The 20,261-nt window shown below is 45.6% G+C and overlaps 2 protein-coding genes across 2 annotated transcripts in view; one reads left to right on the forward strand and one right to left on the reverse strand.

Moving 5' to 3' along the window:
* Window positions 1–629: 629 nt before the first annotated feature.
* On the forward strand, window positions 630–10,661 carry ATG4A (autophagy related 4A, cysteine peptidase; the record flags this gene model as incomplete). The annotated part of the gene is made up of 12 exons (XM_010141888.1): window positions 630–740; window positions 1,884–1,955; window positions 2,289–2,387; window positions 3,263–3,364; window positions 3,909–3,981; window positions 5,292–5,371; window positions 6,198–6,385; window positions 6,491–6,569; window positions 7,438–7,583; window positions 8,183–8,239; window positions 9,361–9,472; window positions 9,758–10,661. Coding segments are annotated over 12 exons (1,184 nt in total), but the record flags the coding sequence as incomplete, so codon positions are not given.
* A 2,690-nt stretch (window positions 10,662–13,351) lies between these two features.
* The window catches only part of COL4A6 (collagen, type IV, alpha 6), an 87,218-nt gene continuing 80,308 nt past the window's right edge, over window positions 13,352–20,261 (reverse strand). The window contains exons 38-45 of the mRNA XM_010141889.1: window positions 20,088–20,204; window positions 19,091–19,252; window positions 18,035–18,133; window positions 17,612–17,758; window positions 15,839–15,955; window positions 14,900–15,091; window positions 14,380–14,666; window positions 13,352–13,791 (exon numbers count right to left, since the gene is read on the reverse strand). Coding sequence (XP_010140191.1) covers window positions 13,531–13,791; window positions 14,380–14,666; window positions 14,900–15,091; window positions 15,839–15,955; window positions 17,612–17,758; window positions 18,035–18,133; window positions 19,091–19,252; window positions 20,088–20,204 — 1,382 coding nt within the window. The 3' untranslated portion in view covers window positions 13,352–13,530. The remainder of the gene's footprint in view (window positions 13,792–14,379; window positions 14,667–14,899; window positions 15,092–15,838; window positions 15,956–17,611; window positions 17,759–18,034; window positions 18,134–19,090; window positions 19,253–20,087; window positions 20,205–20,261) is intronic.

A 20,261-nucleotide genomic window follows, 5' to 3' on the forward strand; every position in this document is an offset into this window, starting at 1 on the left:
ACATTACTTGTTACACTTGAAAACCTGTTTTGCTCTTCTAAAACCCCAGCTTTAATGATGTGAAAATTGCTGAAATGCCTTCTTTGAGTAGTATTAATTCTCCTGGGTTATTTTACACTAAACAGATCTAGTGTTGAGTAATAACATTAATGCATCTATTTTTCCTGAAGCGTTGCAAATCCCCACTTAGGAAAGTAACACCCAGCCTTGCTAACACTTTTCACAAGGCCACAGTCACTCTGAGTGACAGAGTTTGTACATTTAAGGTGAAGCGTGGTCACCTGTCCTCTATGCCGCGATGCCCAGTTTGTTTCTCCTTGTATCAGATCTTACTCTCGCTGCAGTCACCCTGAGCTGCTGCTGCTGCCGCTGGCTCCTGTCAGGCTGCTGCTAATCAAGGTGTCAGCCATGTTATTCCCTCAGCACTCGCTGGGGATCCAAATAAAAACCAGCCAAGACACTGGATATTTCAGAGTCAGAACAGCTCGTTAAAGGAAACGACTCAGTGCACCCGGCAGCGCTGTTCAGAAGACCCAAAGACAACTAGTGCTTCAGTCTAAGAACTCAAAGCTGTGAGTAGAAGAACACAGGGGCAGAATGGAGTTTGAATTTTGTGTGTTCCTGTTCAGTTTTATCTAGGTATGAAAACCAGATCACTATTCTGTCAGACTACTTAGAAGAATTTCCAGAAACCGATGAGCCAGTGTGGATTCTAGGAAGGCAACACCACCTGAACACAGGTATCTCTGGAGTTAAAATTGCCTGTTAGATGTAGAGCATTTGTAGATTCACACCCAGCAGCAGCTCCTGATTTACTAAATGTCTCAGCAGAGAAGTTTGGTTTTCTCCGTCAGCAATAACCCGACTATAAACAGCGCTATTCATCCTAAAATGAAACCAGAAGTTTTCCAAAGCACTTTCTGCCGTAATTCATGCAAAGAGATTGTACTTGCAGCAAAGGCTAGGCAGGTGCGAGGCTGGTCACTTCTCAACATCAAATGCCTCAGAAATAGATCAAAAAGTAACTTTTGGGGGAGGGTCAGTTTTACTAATGTTATTTGCCCTTGAGAGATGCTGTCTGCAGCCTGTTGTCTGCAACCAAAAACGATATTTCAAAAGAATAATAATAGGAATAATGACATTTATCTAGGGCATGGATTGTATTCTGATGAAAATAAATATATGACTTGAAAGTCACTGCAGAGTGATGTATTTATATATCATACAAAACTAAGATTTCCAAAGTGAGTTTTGTGCCGTGGGGAGAAGCTGAGGGCATCCTGTGTGCTGTAGAAGCAGCAGCCGTCGGGGCAGCCCAGGGTACCGCGAACAGCCTGGACAGGCGGCAGGATCCCCGGAAAAGGCCACTCACTCTGAGCCATGGCTCAGAGAAAATGCAGCAAATAGGATTCCTAGGAATTCTTCAGAGCCTTTGGGAGAATTCTGTAAGTGCATGTGGTTAAAAAAAAAGGTATTTAATTAAATTTAATATTGTTTAGTATTGTTCAGTGACTTTGTGTTGGGTTTGGAGGTAACCCTGTGTTGGTTTGCCTGTAGAAATTCTTCATCGTTCTTAACTTGCTTTACCAGCTCCTTCCCGAGGACATAGTTCTCCATAGCTGTTTCGGTTGAGCTGGGCATAGTCATTCCAAACACCGTGTACAACCTCACTGGCTGATAGTTGTTTCATCCTGAATAGGGGAACGTCAGTTAGCAGCGTGCAGAAGCTCTCGGCGTTTGAACCACGACGAATGGGTTAAGTGTCTCGTGGAGAAGCCAGCGGGAGCCTTCTGGGCACTCTGTGTATTAATGTACAGGGCAAACTGGAATTTTTAAGTATTTTTTCTGGTTTAATAATTTCTTTTCTCTTACAAATATTCCAGACAAATCAAAGTTGTTGTTGGATGTAAGTGCCCGTCTCTGGTTTACGTACAGAAGGAAGTTTTCTCCTATTGGTGAGTACGCAGCAGAGCAGCTGCCTTGTTATAAACTGGAGAGCAGGATCAGTGACGGTCTCATGGGCTGGAAAAGGATTTTTACAGTATCAGAACATTTTAGCATCATTTAACTGCTTTTATAAGCTAAACATTGAATCTATTAAAAACTGTGTTTACTTGTACCTTCATACAATCATGTTTGTCGAGGAAGCACTAGCGTTAGACCAGCAATATGGAAAGACCAGGCCTTGCTCGGAGCCTTTATCCACGGGACAGTTGTTAGAGGTTTTAACTCTGAATTTTCCCGCTCATTTTAAAGCCCATCTTGATGGTCACGAACTCTTCCCACAGGCGGCACTGGTCCTTCGTCCGATGCTGGCTGGGGGTGCATGCTGCGGTGCGGGCAGATGATGCTGGCACAAGCGCTCATCTGCAGACATTTAGGAAGAGGTGAGTCCTGTTGCTGGGTGAACTTCCTGGTGTTTGGAGACTGTTTCATTTCTGTGGTAGTTTTCCATAAAGGCCTGAAATCTAGGTTTATTAATGACACTTTCTTCGATGCCCTGAAAAAAGTTACTAGCGAATTACCCTTGTCTGATGGGGCGAAGTCATGCCAGCCTTAGGCACAGAATTGGAAATGGAGGGAGCACAAACAGGGAGTCCCGTGTCGTTAACTTGTAAATGGTTTTGAGGAATACCCAAGTTGAGGCCAAGGGAAAACCTGTGCCACGGGTCCGAGTTCTCACCCGGCTCGCTGTTGGTCACGTAGCCACCAAATGTTCACACACGGTGGCTGTGTGAATAGTGACATAGTGATGGGCACCCTACAGAGCACTCCACAGACCACGCACCTGTCACCAGCCGGAGAGTCAACCCCCACAGCGCAACCTGCTAGTGCAAGCTCTTCAGCGTGCCGGCACCACGGGTGGGTACCGCACCCTGCTCCGCGTGGAGCTGCTGCGCAGTGGAATGACCTCGGTCAGGTCTGTGGTCCACGCTGTGGTTCCTGTGGCAGCTCTAATAACTGAGTCCACAGGATGGAGGTGCAAGCGTTGAACAGAAGGAGCAGGCAAACAAACAAATTACCCAAGAAAAACAGACTATGACCTTGTTGTATGTAGCTACTCCATCGTACCGGCCCTGCGGTGCATGCGCTTCTCTGTCAGTACACGGGAGGTAGCGGCCCCTCGTTAGAAGCAAGAGCGCGCATGGCAAAGCTGTGGTTTGGATTTTGATGTCGGAGAGGGCTTTCTGCTCTTTAGAAATTCGATTGGGACAATAAAAACATGATTATTTTTTAATCTCTGTAACTTTTTTCCTGTCAGACTGGCAGTGGGAAAAACACAAAAAACAACCAGAAGAATATCACAGAATCTTACGGTGCTTTCTAGACAGAAAAGATTGCTGTTACTCCATCCACCAAATGGGTAAGAACACCTCAACTGCTTTTTTTTTTTCTGTTATTCCTGCTCTGATGGAAATTTCTAATTTGAAATACGTTAATTCAAAATTTTATAAAGGTGACTGTGAAAGCAATGTGTATGTTTATATATAATGAAGTGGGTACAAGGGATATTAATTCATTAACATTAGTCCCTGAGACCTGAATCAATCCATCTACTAGAATCTAGCTCTCGAGAAAGTACGAAAGCTTTGGGTACCAGAGGTGATAGTCGTAAAAGAGACAGTCGTGAAGCTATTGCTGTAATTGGTGAAAAAAGGACACTAATATCTGTAATTCTCATTGCAGTTTAGAAACTTGTTATGAAGGCTGTAGCAGTCATTAAGATTTGAAAAGCGCAGGGAGTGAGAAAACAATTGTTGTTGCTAAATACAGTTTGCGATTTCTCTAGAACTCGTGTCAAAACACAAATAAGTTCAGGCTGTTTAACGTCTGTTGTGACCAGGCTCTCTGTGGTCTCTTCCCCCCCTCCCCCCGCTCCTTTTGTGTGTTTTCCCTCACAAAAACAGCGCAGATGGGTGTTGGAGAGGGGAAGTCAATCGGCGAATGGTTTGGACCAAATACAGTCGCTCAAGTCCTGAAGTAAGTCAAATCGCACTGGCTCACCAGAGAGCACTGCCCTGGGCAGCTGAGCTTAGGACTGAGATAAGGCCCAAGACACAGTTTGGGAGGCTGATCTCCCTCTCTCAGAATCGGGAATGTGCATGTCGTGTGTTCGTGAGTACAATGTGACTGTGATGCTGTAGCCTGGTGGGCTGGGACTGAGCTGGGATTGGGCCAGTTCCAGATTTTGCTATACCAAGAGCCCGGGGAAGCCCTGCAAGGTCTCTCCTGCCATGCCTTCCACGTGCCTGAACCAGTAAGCACCAGAGACAGGTACTCCTCTCCACAGTGTGGCCCAGCTGTAACAGGTCAGGACTACCACCGTGCAGATTAGTGGCGGTGGGAAAGATCCGCGTGAAGCCATCCAGGCCCAGGAGGGCACAGCTCAGTTCTGCCTGACGGCTGCTGTGTCACACGAGGCAGCTCCTCCTGGTCCAGCAGGCACACTCGGCAGAGTTGCCTTTGGTCCGTTTCCGAGGGATAGGTGGAGGTGCCAGCTCTCAGGTGGAGGCCAGGCTGCAGGTCCTGAGCCCTCAGCAGCAGCTCTCCGCAGCCCTGGGACAGACACTCATGCTGCAGAGGGGAGCTGAAGCATGCCCGGGCCTCCAGCTCTTTCCACTTAGACATTCTTCATGGCTTAGTGCTCACATACAGGTTTTTCTGGCTTATTTTTGGCAGCTGACTCTGTCTGTGCAGCTTAAGAGTGTAGCTGCCTTCCCCAGAGTTTTGGATTTCACACAAGTGGACAGAGCCCTGTGTACTGTAATGTCTCTCCTAACTTTTGGGTGCCAAAACCCTTTAGCTGATGTAGCTTTCAGCGTCCCGCGTCTGCTGGCCACATGTGCACAGAAATAGTTCCCCTGAATTTAGAGGAACTTCTTAAGCAAAAAGTAATGTGCAAAACTGGCCCAGGAATTTTTTTTCCTTCTCTCAGGCACAATGGGCAGGATCCTGCTGCGGCGGCTGTTAAGTGCAGTAAGACGTAATAACCCTAATTGTGTGGTCGAGCTGTTACTATCGCTGCGTTTGGCAAAGGGGCAGAAGAGTTCTCACACGGCACAGCGTGTGCGCTTTTCCGGGTACCACGCAGTATCTGTTTTTCTAAACACATTAAATATTCAGAGTTACCTTTTTATTACATGGAGATTAAAAGAAAAATCCATGAAATATGTTTTTCCAAAGAAACAATTTAGTTTTTTTTACTCAACAACCATCTAATTGTCCTGAATGAAGAGCCACCCTGGTGTTCCTAATTAGTTTATATTAATTACTACCCTCACATTTTCTAGGAAGCTTGCTTTATTTGATGAGTGGAATTCCCTGGCCGTTTATGTGTCCATGGACAATACCGTGGTCATTGAAGACATCAGTAAGTGAAACGTCTCTGGTTACCGTTCTTGATTTGACTGCACTTTCCTCAGTGTATCCAAACGCGAACAAAATACTTCAGGCCATGCCTGCTTGTTCCCAGGGTAAGAAAAGGAATAAAGGAAACTCAGACGCGGGTTTTGGGTGTCTCAGAATAAAGCCAGCACAGAACGATGCCGGCCTTTCCGGTGGCCAACGTACACACCGTGCAGCTGGGAGAAGGAGGAGTCTGGTCTGCACTACCTAAACCCTAACCCCAGCCACGGAGTGAAGCTGCAGTCTGTAGAAATACAGGGAGTTGTTTTTAACGCAGCGTTTGCCATGGAGATGTGCTTTTGTCAGGCCAAAGAGAAACCCGGGGCAGACCCTAGAGAAACTTGTGGCCAGGATTAATTTTCATTTGCAAGAAAGGTGGGTTTACCAGGGGGCATTTAGCCACAGCCCGTTTCTGCGGCTTATTTTACGCTCACATCAGCGGAAGTGAAGAGTTCCCTGAAGAGTTTCTAACGCTGTCACCTCTGCCGCTTCCTGGGCAAAGCTTGACACTATTAATAACACTAGCGGGAAACGTAACTTCAGTCTTACATTGTCATCCCCCAGTCGTTTATCTCGTGTCTCACTGATGTGCCAGCACACACTGTCTGCTAGAGTAACTGCTGCTCAACAGCTACAATCCTGAGCTGAGAGGAGCTCCGTCCTCTGCTCCTTTTGTCTCAGACGAGGAGCTCTGTAAAGCTGTCTGGCGATGTCAGCGTAATTCTCGGCTGAGAGGAAGATCTGCCCCGCGTTCCTTTGGGCGTTCATCGATTTCTGTTTTTCTCCCGCAGAGAAGATGTGCTGGTCCCCTTCGCAGAGCAGCAGCGCGGCCCACAGCAGCGCCCACCCGCACAGGAGCGCTCTCAGCCGGAACAGGAACACAGCAGGGTTCTGCACAGGCTGGAAGCCCCTCCTGCTTATTATACCTCTACGGTTAGGGATAAATCACATCAATCCAGTGTACATCGATGCGTTTAAAGTAAGGAAGGGGTTTTCAGGGGATGGATTGTTAGTGTGAAATAAGTTCAGGGATCTGTTATATCAATAAACAAATCCATTCCGTTTTTCTGCCTTTGAACTCTAGGAATGCTTTAAGATGCCGCAGTCTTTGGGAGCATTAGGAGGGAAACCAAACAATGCCTATTATTTCATAGGATTTTTAGGTAAGGAAAAAAGAAACCGATTCCAAATGATCTAAAGAGAAATGAGGGGGGTGGTGTGGTTTGGAAGGGGAAAAAATAAGCAAATCAAGAATAAGAATAGAAAAGGAAAAGTGAAGGAAGGTACTTCAGATGCTTCAGGAACAGTGTGATACCATCCTTACAGGAACAGGAGAGTAAAAATAAGTGATGATGTAAGCCAGAACACCACACTTAGACAGGCTGGTAGCAATCGACAAGTGTCAGATGTCACTACTGCTGAAGACTGGATTTTTCCTCATCATTAATCTTTCCTAATGTGTCTCGTTTTATTCTTTTGCTCCAGTTTTCTTACTCTTCTCGTATCTCTCCTTTTTCTGACAGCAGTATCTTACCACCTCCTCTGTCTTACATTCATCGATACTAGATTCAGTCTTTCAGGTTTCACCCAAGTTTGATCCACAATTTGTTGTTCCTCCTGTAAAACTGGAGCTGTTATAGTCAGATGTCCTTGTTGCAGTTTCTGAGGGAACGCCCAGTGGGATTACAGACTGTGTTTGTGGTCATCCCGTACCTTCTGAGCTGCGGCAGGTTTGGGATTACACAGCTGAGGTTTTTAGAAAATGTACTGGACCTTGCGTAGAAAGAGGAAAGTATGAGACAAAGGTAGAACCAACCAACAGATCTACAGTAACACATTGCGATAGGAAACGACACTAAATCCCTGTGGGAAACGACAGTGTCTAACTTCCCGATTCTCTTAAAGATTCCCTGGCTAGAAAACCTCGATACGGGCTGTGACGAGAATCTCATTTGCGTTACAGACGTGGGTGGAATAAGGGCTTATTAAAGCGTCTTGCTTATTATCGACACGTGGCTTTCACCCGCACAGGCAATGAGCTGATCTATTTGGACCCTCACACCACTCAGAGTTTTGTAGATTGGGAAGAAAATGGCACAGTCGATGACGAGAGCTTCCACTGCCAGCAAGCCCCACACCGAATGAAGATCATGAATTTGGACCCTTCTGTAGCGTTGGTAGGTGCTGGGAACTGACAGATGTGTGTGCTCCATGTGAAAGGAACCCTGTGAGGGTTGGTGAGGGCAGAAAGGTGTTATCTTCAGCAGAATCGAGAGCACGGGGCAGGCTGCTACAGTCTAAAATTCAGCAGGTGGTAGTTTATATATAAATTCCATAGGATCCATTAATCTTAGGTTGAACACGGACTGTGTGTAACCCAGGGAGCAAATTAATTTTCTTTACTGAGCAGCATCTACCTTTTGCAAGAAGAATTTTGAAGGTCAAAGCAAGGAACTGAATCAGGTTTCCTTATTTTATTCCATCGCTACCATATGCGTGTGGTCGCTCTGGACAGGTTTCTTAAGCTTAACTTATTTTAGACCCTAACTAGCAAATCTTTAAATGGAATTACTCATGGAAGTCATGCAGTACAGGTCACAGGAGTACCGTGGCAGTTGAAATAAACCCTGATCCCGCGCCAGTATCGTTTGGTTGGGTTATGGGTGATGGCACTTGGGGCGTACGTTTCTAAAGCTTTAAGCCCTGCGTACGGGCACCGCGGAGCCTGCACTCACTGACATCGCTTAACACTGCTGCTGAATGTGGTTTTTCCTAGGGCTTCTTTTGCAAAGAAGAATGTGATTTTGATAACTGGTGTAGCCTCGTACAGAAGGTAAGACTGTTTGTTTGCTCCGTATGAATTAACATACAGGTGTGGGGGGTTGAAAACAGGAATTGCCGAGCCGTCTTTCTCTGCACGCAAATGAAATGAGCCCTAGAGAAGAGAGCAGGCAGGCACCAGGGTAAGCCAGGAGTACTTGCTGGGCATTGTGATGACTGTGAACCCTGCGCTTGGAGAACGAGTGCACATAAACCCGGAGAAAGTTTTTCTCTTTTTAGCACTGCTGTGGTACTGGCCAGAACCTGGTCATTTACTGAGAAATAAATGTTACAAGCAAGTTTTAACTGCCACATTGTAGCAGCTTATTTCTTTATTTGCTTCCTGGTCCTTTTTTATCGTTTGACACACTGTATTACTAGATGTTCTAATAATGACTGTTAGTCCCCGGTACCACGGATTGCTGATTCTGCACGTGCGAGTCCCTCCAGCTCCTGCTGAGCTGTGGGACACACACAAAGGTGCTTGTTGCCACAGGGAAAGGAGCTGAGGACATTGTGTGCAGTTTGTGTGCTGAGCACAGATGAATGTGAAGTAACATCAACCTCTAAAGGCGTTTATTAAATGGAAAGGAGTTTGTAAAGAACTGAAATACAGGGCACGATGCATCTTGCCTGACTGAAGAGGAGTGGGATTTGGCTTCAGTAATAACTTGTTTCTCCTGGTCAAAATCTGTCCTTCAGAACCTGTTGGTTTTTGAGGAGCTGATAGAAGTATCTTTTGTTCCCGCTCATCAACAGAAAACTTGAACGCAGGGAGGTCCACACAAGGCAGTTTTAAAAGGCAGAAGATACTGTATGTGCTGGGTGTCTGTTTGCTGCATGTAAACAAAACTCCAGGTGTAGGGACATCAAAGCTGATCCGAACACACTGATAACCCTAGGACAGTTCAAGAGATCTGTCCTCCAGGTGTGTTTTCAACTGGGAGAACATTAGAGTTGCATGAAGCAGCAATTCACAGCGACAGGTACTTGAAATAACAGATTTTCACGGTATCTGCATAAAGCCTTTGGGGTTTGATAGACATAATGAAAAACGTTCTTAACTGAGCAGATGTTTTTGTGTTTGACAGTTCTCTTGAGGCACCTTTTAAAATGACAGTGTTCTGTCCTCAGGAGATTCTAAAGCAGCAGAGCCTACGGATGTTTGAGCTGGTCCAGAAGCATCCGCCGCACTGGCCTCCCTTCATACCTCCGACAAAGCCAGAAGTGACCACCACAGGCGCAGGTGTGGTGCGGGCTGGAAGGACTATTCGTGCAGCAGAATAACCACGGGGGAACACGGGGCTTTCCTAAGCATCACGCAGTTGCCATGTGATCAGATGCCTTATTCGGACAGAGTATCAGACAGGCCCCAGATCATTGCCAGCACAGATACATATATATTTTTAATCTGACAAAATACTTTGAGGGACACGTTCCAGAGAAGTGAGAGTTTGTGGTTTTAAGTGAACAAAATCGGGCAATGTCTTTAGATTCTAAATTGTTTAATTTTTACTTTCTTTTTTTGCAGAACTTATTGAATCTACTGACAAGCTATTTGAATTGGAAGAAGAATTTGAAATCCTGAGTGTATGAAGGAAGCTGCGGTGACCCTTCTGAGCATTGAACATATTGCTAATATTATTGCATTGACTTCAGTCGAACAGCCATGTTAGCCCCGAAGTGCCTGAAATCACAGGTAATAGAGCACAAAAACCTGGTAGCACTCAAAACTCCAACGGCGACAGTTCCTTCTGTCAAAGAGCTTCCCCAGACGGAAAGGCAGTAAGAGGTCTTGTAAAACGACCCTTAAAGGGAACCTCTTTCTACTTGTGTCTTTCCTGAAGACTAATGGACCTTTGAGATTAAGGCAAAGCTAAGTCTGGCCCTGGGCTGTGTGTGGAGAAAGGGATAACACAACAGGGGTATTTCTTGCTCTCCTATAATGCAATAGTTCCGTTCGTCAAGCAAAACAGTCTTCAGTTAAGGAGGATGTTTACTTCTGTTCCCTCCTGTGGGCTGCATCGTGGAAAAAAATACATTGTCTTGTTTAAAAGATCGACTGGATCAGAAGAAAATTGTTTCCTTGTTAAATATTTTAACATGTATTTGAGCAACCACACTTTATTACAAAAATGTTTCTGTAAAAGGAACTATGTCTAATGTATACGTTTGGCAATAGCCTCCCTGCTTCTGGGAAACCTCAAGAGGAACAGCAGACTCAATAGTTGGTCTAGATCACAACCACTGTTATAGTTAGGATATATTTCACCTTGACCTTAAAATTCAAATCATTAAAACTTGGGCTGATTTTTTCTTGGAGCTAAATTGAGTCAAAGGTGGTTTAACTGTACCTTATTTATTTTAAAGAAGATTTACACAAGTTTCTCTGCGGCACTTTATCTGTGCATCTAATAAATTTCTTAAGCTTTTCATAGGTTGTATGCTGCTATATTTTGTTAATTTGTTTGTGTGAACTAAATATAAACCAGGTTATCTTGAAACTTAATATATAGGCATATGCAAATTACTTAATTGTTGGTTTTTGACTTGTTGCCTTTTGAAATCTGTTTTGGTAAAAGTGCCTTAATTCTGCAGGTTTATCAGACCAGCCTGTGCGGTTTTATTTCTAAGGCAGAGTATCTTCCTACCAGCTCAGAATATTTAGAGGCAAAGATCTTTTAATCCATTATGAAGTTCCTTTTTGCTGTCAGACAGTCCCCATTACATCATTTGTCATGATAGTGTAACGGACGTGAATCGCAGAGTTTCCTCTTCACCAATAAACGACGACATCAAGAATACTGAACGCTGTCGGCTCTTACTTGCACTTCTTGATCAGGGCCAGTGTGATTTCCAAGAGAACAGTTAACCTGATCGTATTTCATCTTGTTTGCCTTCAGTGTTTATTAACCACACTTTGGAAACTATACACTTAGAAATCATTTTTTTCCCCTCGCCATGGATTAGCTGTATGGTTCTTTTGAAACGAAGCATTGCTTCTTAATATGTGAACTTACTGTTCATGTAACAGCAATGCTGGCCCTCTCCGCCCTGCAAACAAAAATGGAAATGAAGCCCTTGCTCTGAAACACTCAGCTGCTTAAAAAAAACCCAGGGAAGCATTGAAATAAAAAATTAAAATAATATTTTTAAAAAATAAAAGTCAGTCAGTGGAGTCAGTATGTAATCCCCACGCAGCTCTCATGTAAACACTTCAGAGAGCAGGTCTTGGCCCTGCAGACCTCTCGAAGAAGTGTTTTGGGGGGGATAAACAGATCTGTGAAAATGGGGCTGCTGGGGGAATGGCTGGGGATGGGAATTCCCTCCCCCTGCACCTGGCAGAGAACGGCTTTTGTGGGGGGACCCAATGGACGAGTGGACAGGGACAGCAGTGGAGCCAGGGTATCACACCAGAAGCAGTTCCCTGAAGATGGTGGTGCTTAAAATGATGAGGCTCTGATCCTGGACAAAAAATGTAATTGTATTTGCATGTGTCCGTGATCAAAAGTAAAGCCAAGTGCCGTAGACACAGCACCTGATTGACACCGTGGGAGCCCAAGGGCTGAAAAATTCACCATATTTTGCCAGTTATTTGCACAACCTTTCCGAAAGCAGTGAGCTGTGCTGTGTACACGGAGTGTTAGAGCGGCATTTGCATCAGCGGGGATGTACCCACCATCTGATCTGCCTGCGCTGGGACACAGCAGCAGACTGCATATTCTGCAGAGAAGAGCTGCCACGCAGGAGCGTTAAAATGCCTTGAAGGTACTTCCAAAACACAGCCAAAGCCTTTGCAGGTCTTTCTCAATTAGGAATAAGTTAAATGAAAGACTGAATTGTTCTTCACAAATTCCCTGCTCATCTCCAGCGGGTTCAGCTCCAGAACGTGCAGAGCTCTCTGACCCCCATCTAGGAAGACAGTATTATATTATGCATGTGAATAATCATTAAAGGTAGAAATATTGCCTTTGCTGGATAGAGCAAGACCCCTGGCACAGAGTAAAGAAATCATACTTTAAAATAACGTCTCACTCTTGTATTAATAATAATTTTCTGGATAATTTTGTCTTCAAGATTAAGCCAAGGTGATGGTGTATTTGCAAGGCACTTCTTTACAATGTCCTGGAATGTCAGTGAAAGGATTTCATACGCTTTACTCTAGAGAGGTTGAGAATAATAGCTTGAGCCCAACTAAATGAATTCATGGTACATATCAGCAGACCTTTGTCGTGGCTTTCCCTCAAAATAGACAAGGATAATACAATGACTGGCACTCTTTTTAATTATGCCCTGAAGGAAAGTGTGACTAGTTAACAGTGCATACACTAGAAATACAGATTTTTTAACTAACAGAAGTAAAGCCCAGAGGAAGAAGTACACAACACATCGTGCCTGTAGAAGTAAAAAATCCCATAACCACTTACTTCTGGGTTTGCACAAGCTGCCTGGCAAAGCCTCTGCTTCTCAAATGCAGCTTGAGTCGCTACAAAACACGCGTGCCAAGGCTACCTCAGAGAGGGAACTTACACCCATGGTACTGAAACGTTCGTGGTGGCTGTGCATCATTGGGCTGCAAGCAGATGAGTGCAGACCCTGAAGCAGACATTTGACCTGGAATATATTTCAATAGAAAGCTATGAATGATGCTTGAGGTGCTTTGGATTCATCTTCACATCAAAAATTGCATTTTTCACGGGGGTAGCTCTGATTGTCTGTCATTGGAGGAAAGAAAGTCCCATTTGTTTAATAAGCAAAGCAAAACAAATTAATCTGAGTGTTCCTAAGGAAATCAGTTATCAACCAGCAATGCTTTAATGTTTCTAAGTCACCTCCACACACTGATAAACTTTAGCTAGCTCTCTATTTCGTAGCAGGAGTCTTCATGCCCTTACACTAGACCAGACAGTGTTTGCAAAGACACTAATAAAGCCTAACTTTTTGAGAAGTTTCTCGTCATGATTGGCAAGTGCCTTGGACAGAGGAGTGGTGTAATGTGAGACATCAGTTACTCTTTGGTCTGAATAAGGAACTTGCAGAGACTTTGAGGTAGCCATAAATGAGGGAGAAAACCCCACTGAAGGAAAAGCATTAGCACCATGTTGCATAAAAAAAAGAGGTTGCAGAGCACCGGTCTTTCCCTCCTCTATGCGCCATCAAACTCCTGGACTTGACACTTGATCTCGGTAGAATTCTGGCCGTCCTGATTCACCCATCCACCACACACAAAACAGGCTTATGAATTTATCCTTCTCCACGTCAGTCTTGGGTAACAGACACTGTTCCTGTAACTTCCTTTTGTTTCTACAAGTTCTTCATGCACACTTGGCAACGGCTGACCCTTGTTCGAAGCTGTCCCGCTTTCAGCGTTTCTGAGGGAGGAGCACTGACAAACTGCTGCGACTGTTCAACGGTTGTCAGCCAGAAGCTGTATTTGTTTGCGAAGTAGTGGCATGTTCCCCTCGCACCGTTGCATTCAATGAAGGGAGTAGCCCGGAAATCCTCCAGGCAAGAGCCAGGCGAGACAAGGGACTGACCTCCACCTTCTGCCCCAGCCGCAGTGTGCTGAAATAAAGACATCAGTTTAAATGAGGTCAGAGGAATAGGGTGGGAGGTAAACAGGGAAATCCTGTCGTTTCACTGTGAAAAGGAGCAAAACAGGCAACCAAAATGACACCTTGGCTACGTGAATGTGTCGTTGGAGTCAAGGCTAGGGGTGAAGAAGCAAAGGAGTGTACTCAGGCTGAATATGCAGGTCTGGTATAGCGGCAAACCAGCTTTTCATTTGCAAGCTGGGAAAACTTGGAAACCGTAATGCTGACTTCATGCTTTTTAACGAGCATCTAGGAGACTGCAATGGAAAATGTTCTACTTCTTAAGCTGTAGCTTAACCAGCGTTTCCACATTATAAAGGTCTGAAGAACACGGAGTATCTGTGACAATACAGAACTACTGCATCAATGTCACTACTGGCTAAACGGGAACAAATGCAGAAAGCCTGCAGCAGGCCAAATGATGAGAAAGAAATGCACGAGGGCAAGAAGTTACAGGGCTCTACTTTCCTGTAAGCAACTCACAGAATAGACCCACCTACTCAAAGAGGAGATCTAGAGATGTTTAAGGCTGTCTTTGTATGAGCAGTAGTATCCTTACCATAAGGAAGGAGTATCCTATCCATAGGCTGCGCCAGCCAAGGGGACATTGTGGGATGGTGATGTCCTGGCTGTGCACCGCCACGGCCTGGGAAGGTGCTTCACACACCGAGCAGCGACTGATGTACTGCGGGATCTGAACGCTGTCCACTGGCATCATGGGGATAGGAGCGGTGGTGGAGAGCCAGTAGGACTTGTCATTTCGGCTGGCGTAGTAGCACACTTCATTGATGTTGCAGTAAATGAAAGGCATGGTGCTGAAGCGAGGCAAGCAGGAGCCAGCAAAACCTGGAGAAATCAGAGGTGGTGTCATAGCAAGCAACTGCCAAATGCTCCAACCATACTCAACAGACAATGAGTGGCAGAGAATGGCACAAATGACAGCACTCCCAGTACAGCTGGTGGCTGTGGAGACTTCCACCACCTCTGCTAGAGCCACCTGCGGTACCAGTGAAGATCGCTCGTTTGAAACGGGATTTTGGCCCACGTTGTTTACGCCTGAGAGACTGCTGTCAACTCACCAAGATCCTGGTTGTGTGACTTTTCCTGCCCCTCCACATACAACAAGCTGTAGCCATCCCAGAGCTTATTCATTCCGATGGGACAAGGTGGGATTTGGTCTGACTGACTGTGCTTCACTAGAGTGTACCCAACGCCCACGCTCCGGCCAGGCATTCCCGGCAAACCAAGGGAGCCCGGCTTTCCAGCAGCACCTAGAAGACAGAAAAGGAGTCACCGTTACTAACACACAGCGTGGACAGCAGCTGGCTCTGTACCTAATTCTGGCATTGCTGTCATTGTGTTTATGTCAGTCTTGTACCATGGGGACCCCAAGTTTTGATGGTTGTTGTATGAATAACTAGATCTATCAGTTCCAAAAGCAGTCATGGCGCAGTAGTGCCAAGGAATTGGTGCTATTTCCTACCTCGTTTAATTTTCCTTCTTTGCCCAATAAAATGCGTTAGCGTATCTCTCACAGTACAATAATTCAAAGCACCAACCAAAACCTAATCAATTCATTTTTGCTATAGTGCTCTTCACGATGATACTCCTTCGATGCAGAAAGGTCAAAAGTTGTACAACAAATCTGTGGCAGAATCCAAATCTTCTGTTCCTCTCCTCTACTATTCAGCCCTCACGGCTGTGTTTGCTGCGAATACCATATTGCTCTTTTAGATCTTTGGGATGACTCCCACAGCCACAGAACATTAAAACCAAAATATGTTCAGAATTGTACCTAGGGAAACACCAGCAGTGATGAGACAATGACATGTGACATAATCTTCCTCTCTGAAGATTAGATTTACTTCATGGCAGATACAAGACACAGGATTGTTTACATCCCCCCGGTCTTCCTACGGTAACTGGGTGTTGGGGAAGGTTCTCTGCAGAACCTGCAGGCAAACAGAACTCTACCGAATGCTTCTTTCTGCTCGGTGCTCCCCAAATCATAAAATTACCTTCAAACCCCTGCGGTCCTGGGACACCCGAAGGTCCTGGATCCCCAGCTATGCCAGGTGATCCAGGTAAACCATCACGTCCTTTCAAACCAGATCTTCCTGGCAGACCTTTTGTACCTGAAATTAAGTACAATTATTACTATTGTTATTTCCTCATACTAATGCCTACAATCATATTCCAGAAGAGAAATACTCTGTCAGCTGAGAGCTCCCTCTTCAGCAGCTTTGGTTACAAACAACTAACTCCATACAGGGATTGCACAGGATCTGATGGTCTGTTAAAGGATCAAGAGCTGCAGGTGAACACTAGATGAAGGCTGGAATTGCAGCACTGAGGTCTGGGACAATTTACTGATTCTAGCCTGAAGCCACATGGGATCTAAGACTCAGGTTTCAATTTGGTGGCTGTGGAAATCTGTGAACTCTTCTTATCTCTGTCTCACAAGATTCCTGCCACTGTGAAAAGAAGAATCCTCTGGTATGATGGTCCAGCTGTTGTAAGCTAAAGGAAGTGGAGTTACCTTGCTGAAATTTTGATTAAGATTTGAAGCCACTTCTTTTGCTTGATTTCACCCTTTTATCAAACCAGAAAGGTGGCCTTTATGTTCAGTCTAAATATTCTGTAAAATCAGAGCCACTGACTTGAACTAAACTCACCTTTCCCCTCCTCCTCCGACACTCAATGATAAGCACCTGACTGATGAGCCTTTAAACAGTCTCAGGGCAGTGAAGGGTGCTCAGAGTATGAAGGCTCAGAATTCAGTGGGATGTAAATGGAGGTGCCTGCCTGTGGGCCTTCAGAATCTGTTCAGGACTGTCCTGACCCCAAACCAGAAAGGTCTGGGATGGATTGGGTAAACCAACAAAAAAAATCAGTGTTCAGTATGGTACAAGTTAAAGACTACAAAATAGTATAAAGCGGCAGAAATGCAGGGAGATAGACACCGAGTACGTGCTCAGTGCTGAGGGAGGTTAACACCAGTATAAAGAAACGTGTGACTGGCTGTACATTTGCACAACTTTCGTAAAGATTAAGCATTAAAAATAGTACAAACAGTGGTGATTTCCCAACAAACTTCTCTCTTCCCACTGCTCCGCAGCGGCTGTTACCTGATGGCCTGACCAGTGTTAATAAAGGAACTCTCAGCTTTTACTCCCCACACGTTTATCCCCTTTAGGAATCGATGACAGGAAGCCAGAAACTAGCACAGCTCTGGGCCCTGTGATGGCATTCACAGTAATGTCTGGTGCTGTGATGTTCCCACTCTAGGAGTTTTCATGAATTAAGGAGAATACTAACATTTAAAAATCACCAAAAGTGGCAGCACTGAGAAAAGAATCACAGGGACTGGCTGAGCCTAGAGAGCCAACTTGTGCGGGACCAACTGAAGCTGCTTTGCCAACCAGTATGAACCACAGCGGTGCAGGCTGAAGTTCCCAGCACTTCTCCAGTTACAGTATTTCATGGCCAATTCAAATAATTCTCAGTGGTGAATCACTTTGGTGACCACTCCACCTGCTAGTACCAAAGCTGGTATCAGGTATGTCACAGGCTGCTGCACCTAATTCTGGAAACCTATTTAGAAAATGCTACAGAAGTGCACGAGCAGAATTTATCAAATACATTCTAATAATAATTAAACATGATATTTGTATGCATTTTGCTGGAATTATTTTATTTATAAGAAAAGTCTGTAAACCTCCCTGCATTTGAGAAAGTGGTGCAGTTCTTCCAGAAGATCAGCATTTCAGTCACCTGAGTGTCCTTTTTACCTGGTTTTCCAGCTGGGCCCTGAAATCCAGGATCTCCATCAAAGCCAGGGACACCATCAATTCCCGGCAGACCAGGCAAGCCTGCAGGGGCTGTGACTTCTTCTGGCTGTGGGGTTATACCTGGAGCCCCTTGCTGGCCAGGAAGACCTGCAGATGGTGCAAATGACAGTGTAAGTACCCAACAAAAATTCACAGTTTCGATAATACTACTGACACAAAGAAGCAGTACGCTAAATCAAGACTGCCTTAGCACATCAGCACGGCATATCTTTGTAAAAAGTGGTATGTCAAGCTCTTTCTAATTTATTTCAATCACGAAGAAGCTAAGAATCCCCCAAATAATCATGTTAAGGGAGCTCTGAAATTTTCCCCAGCTCTAATCCACGTGCAATAAAGTAGTTTTCAAAATCTTCCCGTACTCACCTCGACGGCCCATTTCACCTTTCAGCCCAGGGTGGCCAGGATCCCCTGGAGGCCCGTCTTTACCTGGCATCCCCATAAGGCCAGGCTCCCCTCTTATACCTGTGAAGAGACACAGCTAAAGACCTCAAGGGCTAAGCATGGGGTCCTGATCTGTCCACAGCTGGGGGTCACACTGAGAAACACTGATGGCAGCAATGGCAACAGCAGTTCAGCTCAGAGATGGAGGGGATCACAGCCCTTAAGGAATGGGCACGGATGCCCACTTTGATGTCCAGAATGGCTGCAGAGCCTAAAGACAAGAATTCCCACTGCTACATAACTGCCCTTTATTGAGAGTATTCTTCCTCTTCCTTGGGTATCCCAGGGGAAGTGTTTGGGGGTTACATATCTCTTCTATTTGGAATCCATCTCTAGGCAAAGCACAGAGGGAAGAGGATCTGCCAGCCTACAATGACAGCGCACGGTTCTTCACCTGGCAGTGGTTCTCCATCCCTTCCTGGCTTTTGAGCTGTCCGGTTTCTCTGAAACCTTGCTACTAGAGTCCTTGTTTGCAGCTGCCCTCTCGTCTCCTTTGGTAGAGATCAAAGAGAGAGCAACCTGCTCCCTGCCTTAGCCCAGAACAAGATCTCCACGCTACAATCCTCTTAGCCTCTTGGGGAGGCCTAAATCCACCACACTGTGTCTCTGAGCATACATGATAGGCGGGATGGAACAGCATCTCCAGTCTTTGCCTAGACAGCACATGCACGTGGGTAACCGTGGCTGACAAGCACAGCACCACTGCAAATGGACATCATCTACTCAGAAAAAAACAAAGGGAAGAGAAAAAAAATCATCACACACTGAAGAGCACCTGGAGCTGGCCTCACTTTGCTGCTTTTGGAGTCAGTGGGAAAAAGCTGCACGGGCCAAAAGGGAAGGCTTAGACAATAGCCAGCTGTGCTTACACCCAAATGAGGGTTCCTTTCAAGCAGCCACCCAAACCACACAACAGCTATTCACACTGTCAAGCTGACACTGCCAAACCACACCCAGATCTTTTCAAGGCAAAATTACCTTTGAATCCAGAGGCTCCAGGGAGTCCAATTGGACCAGTGGGTCCCACGTCACCCTTAATGCCTCGCAAGCCGGGAACACCAGGGAAACCTGGATTGCCTGTGTCACCTTGGTCAGAAGCTGGGCCAGGGGGCCCTCGCAGTCCTGGAGGACCTGGAAGACCTAGAGACAACAGGGGTAATTAGCACAAACTGCTCCACAGGCAAAGTAAACGCTGGGGCTATGCCCAGCGCGTCTAGAAGACAGTCATCATTTAGATGTCTACATTTCCAGGGATGTCCTCCTCCCAAAAGAAAAGAACCAGATCCCATCCGCTTATATCCACTTAGGTCTCATAAACTTTTAAGTCCTTTTAACCACAGTAATATAGCTTCAGATTCTGGGCCTGAGCACAGCCCTTGCCCCACCTGCTAGCTAGGCTGGGGACTCATATTCCCCAGGACAGTGAGAGCAGTGGCTTCAAACTCGTGGCTGCGGAAAGGCCTGGAGTCTCAGCCTCTCCAACAAGGTGTGAGGTACGGAACCAATGCCACCATGATAAATCTTTCAAACTGTACTTGCTGTCAGTGCTCTGGCAAGTGCCTCTAAGCAGCAATGAAGCTCTGCTGTCTCCCTGCTCACAGATACTTCTAAACTTTGCACAGAGCCAATGATGACAACTGTGAAAACTGCAGTCCAAAATGGAGCTGGTGTCCAGATTTAGACGTACTGCACTGGACTAAAAGAACCCACTTCAGTGCTGGGCTGGAGTCTGTCTTCAGTACCACAACAGATGCAGTGACTATGGACTAGCAAGCTTTACTAATAGGCTAAATCAAATCAGGATGCAACAGCAGGAATTGAAAACAGATCCTCCATTCTCAATCCCTGAACTAAACCCCAGGTTATTGACGTGACACATCCAAGTCATTTCCTTCAGAGCTCTTCACAGGAAGCACATAAAGAAACAGAGATCCCCTCAGCTAGTCCACTCTCCTTGAGAGGCCTCTCTTCATACCTGAACTCCCGTCAGTTCCTGGATGGCCAGCATCCCCAGGCCTCCCACGTATATCAGAAGGAAGAGAAGCTCCGGGTGTTCCTGGCAAGCCAGGCAGTCCCACAGGACCAGGGGGACCTAGAATGAGAAATGCAAAGTGAGAGAGTGTATCCCAAACCCTTCAGTGATCTTAAG

The sequence above is a fragment of the Buceros rhinoceros genome, unplaced genomic scaffold (genome assembly GCF_000710305.1).
Source record: "Buceros rhinoceros silvestris isolate BGI_N320 unplaced genomic scaffold, ASM71030v1 scaffold6358, whole genome shotgun sequence".
NCBI lineage: Eukaryota > Metazoa > Chordata > Aves > Bucerotiformes > Bucerotidae > Buceros > Buceros rhinoceros.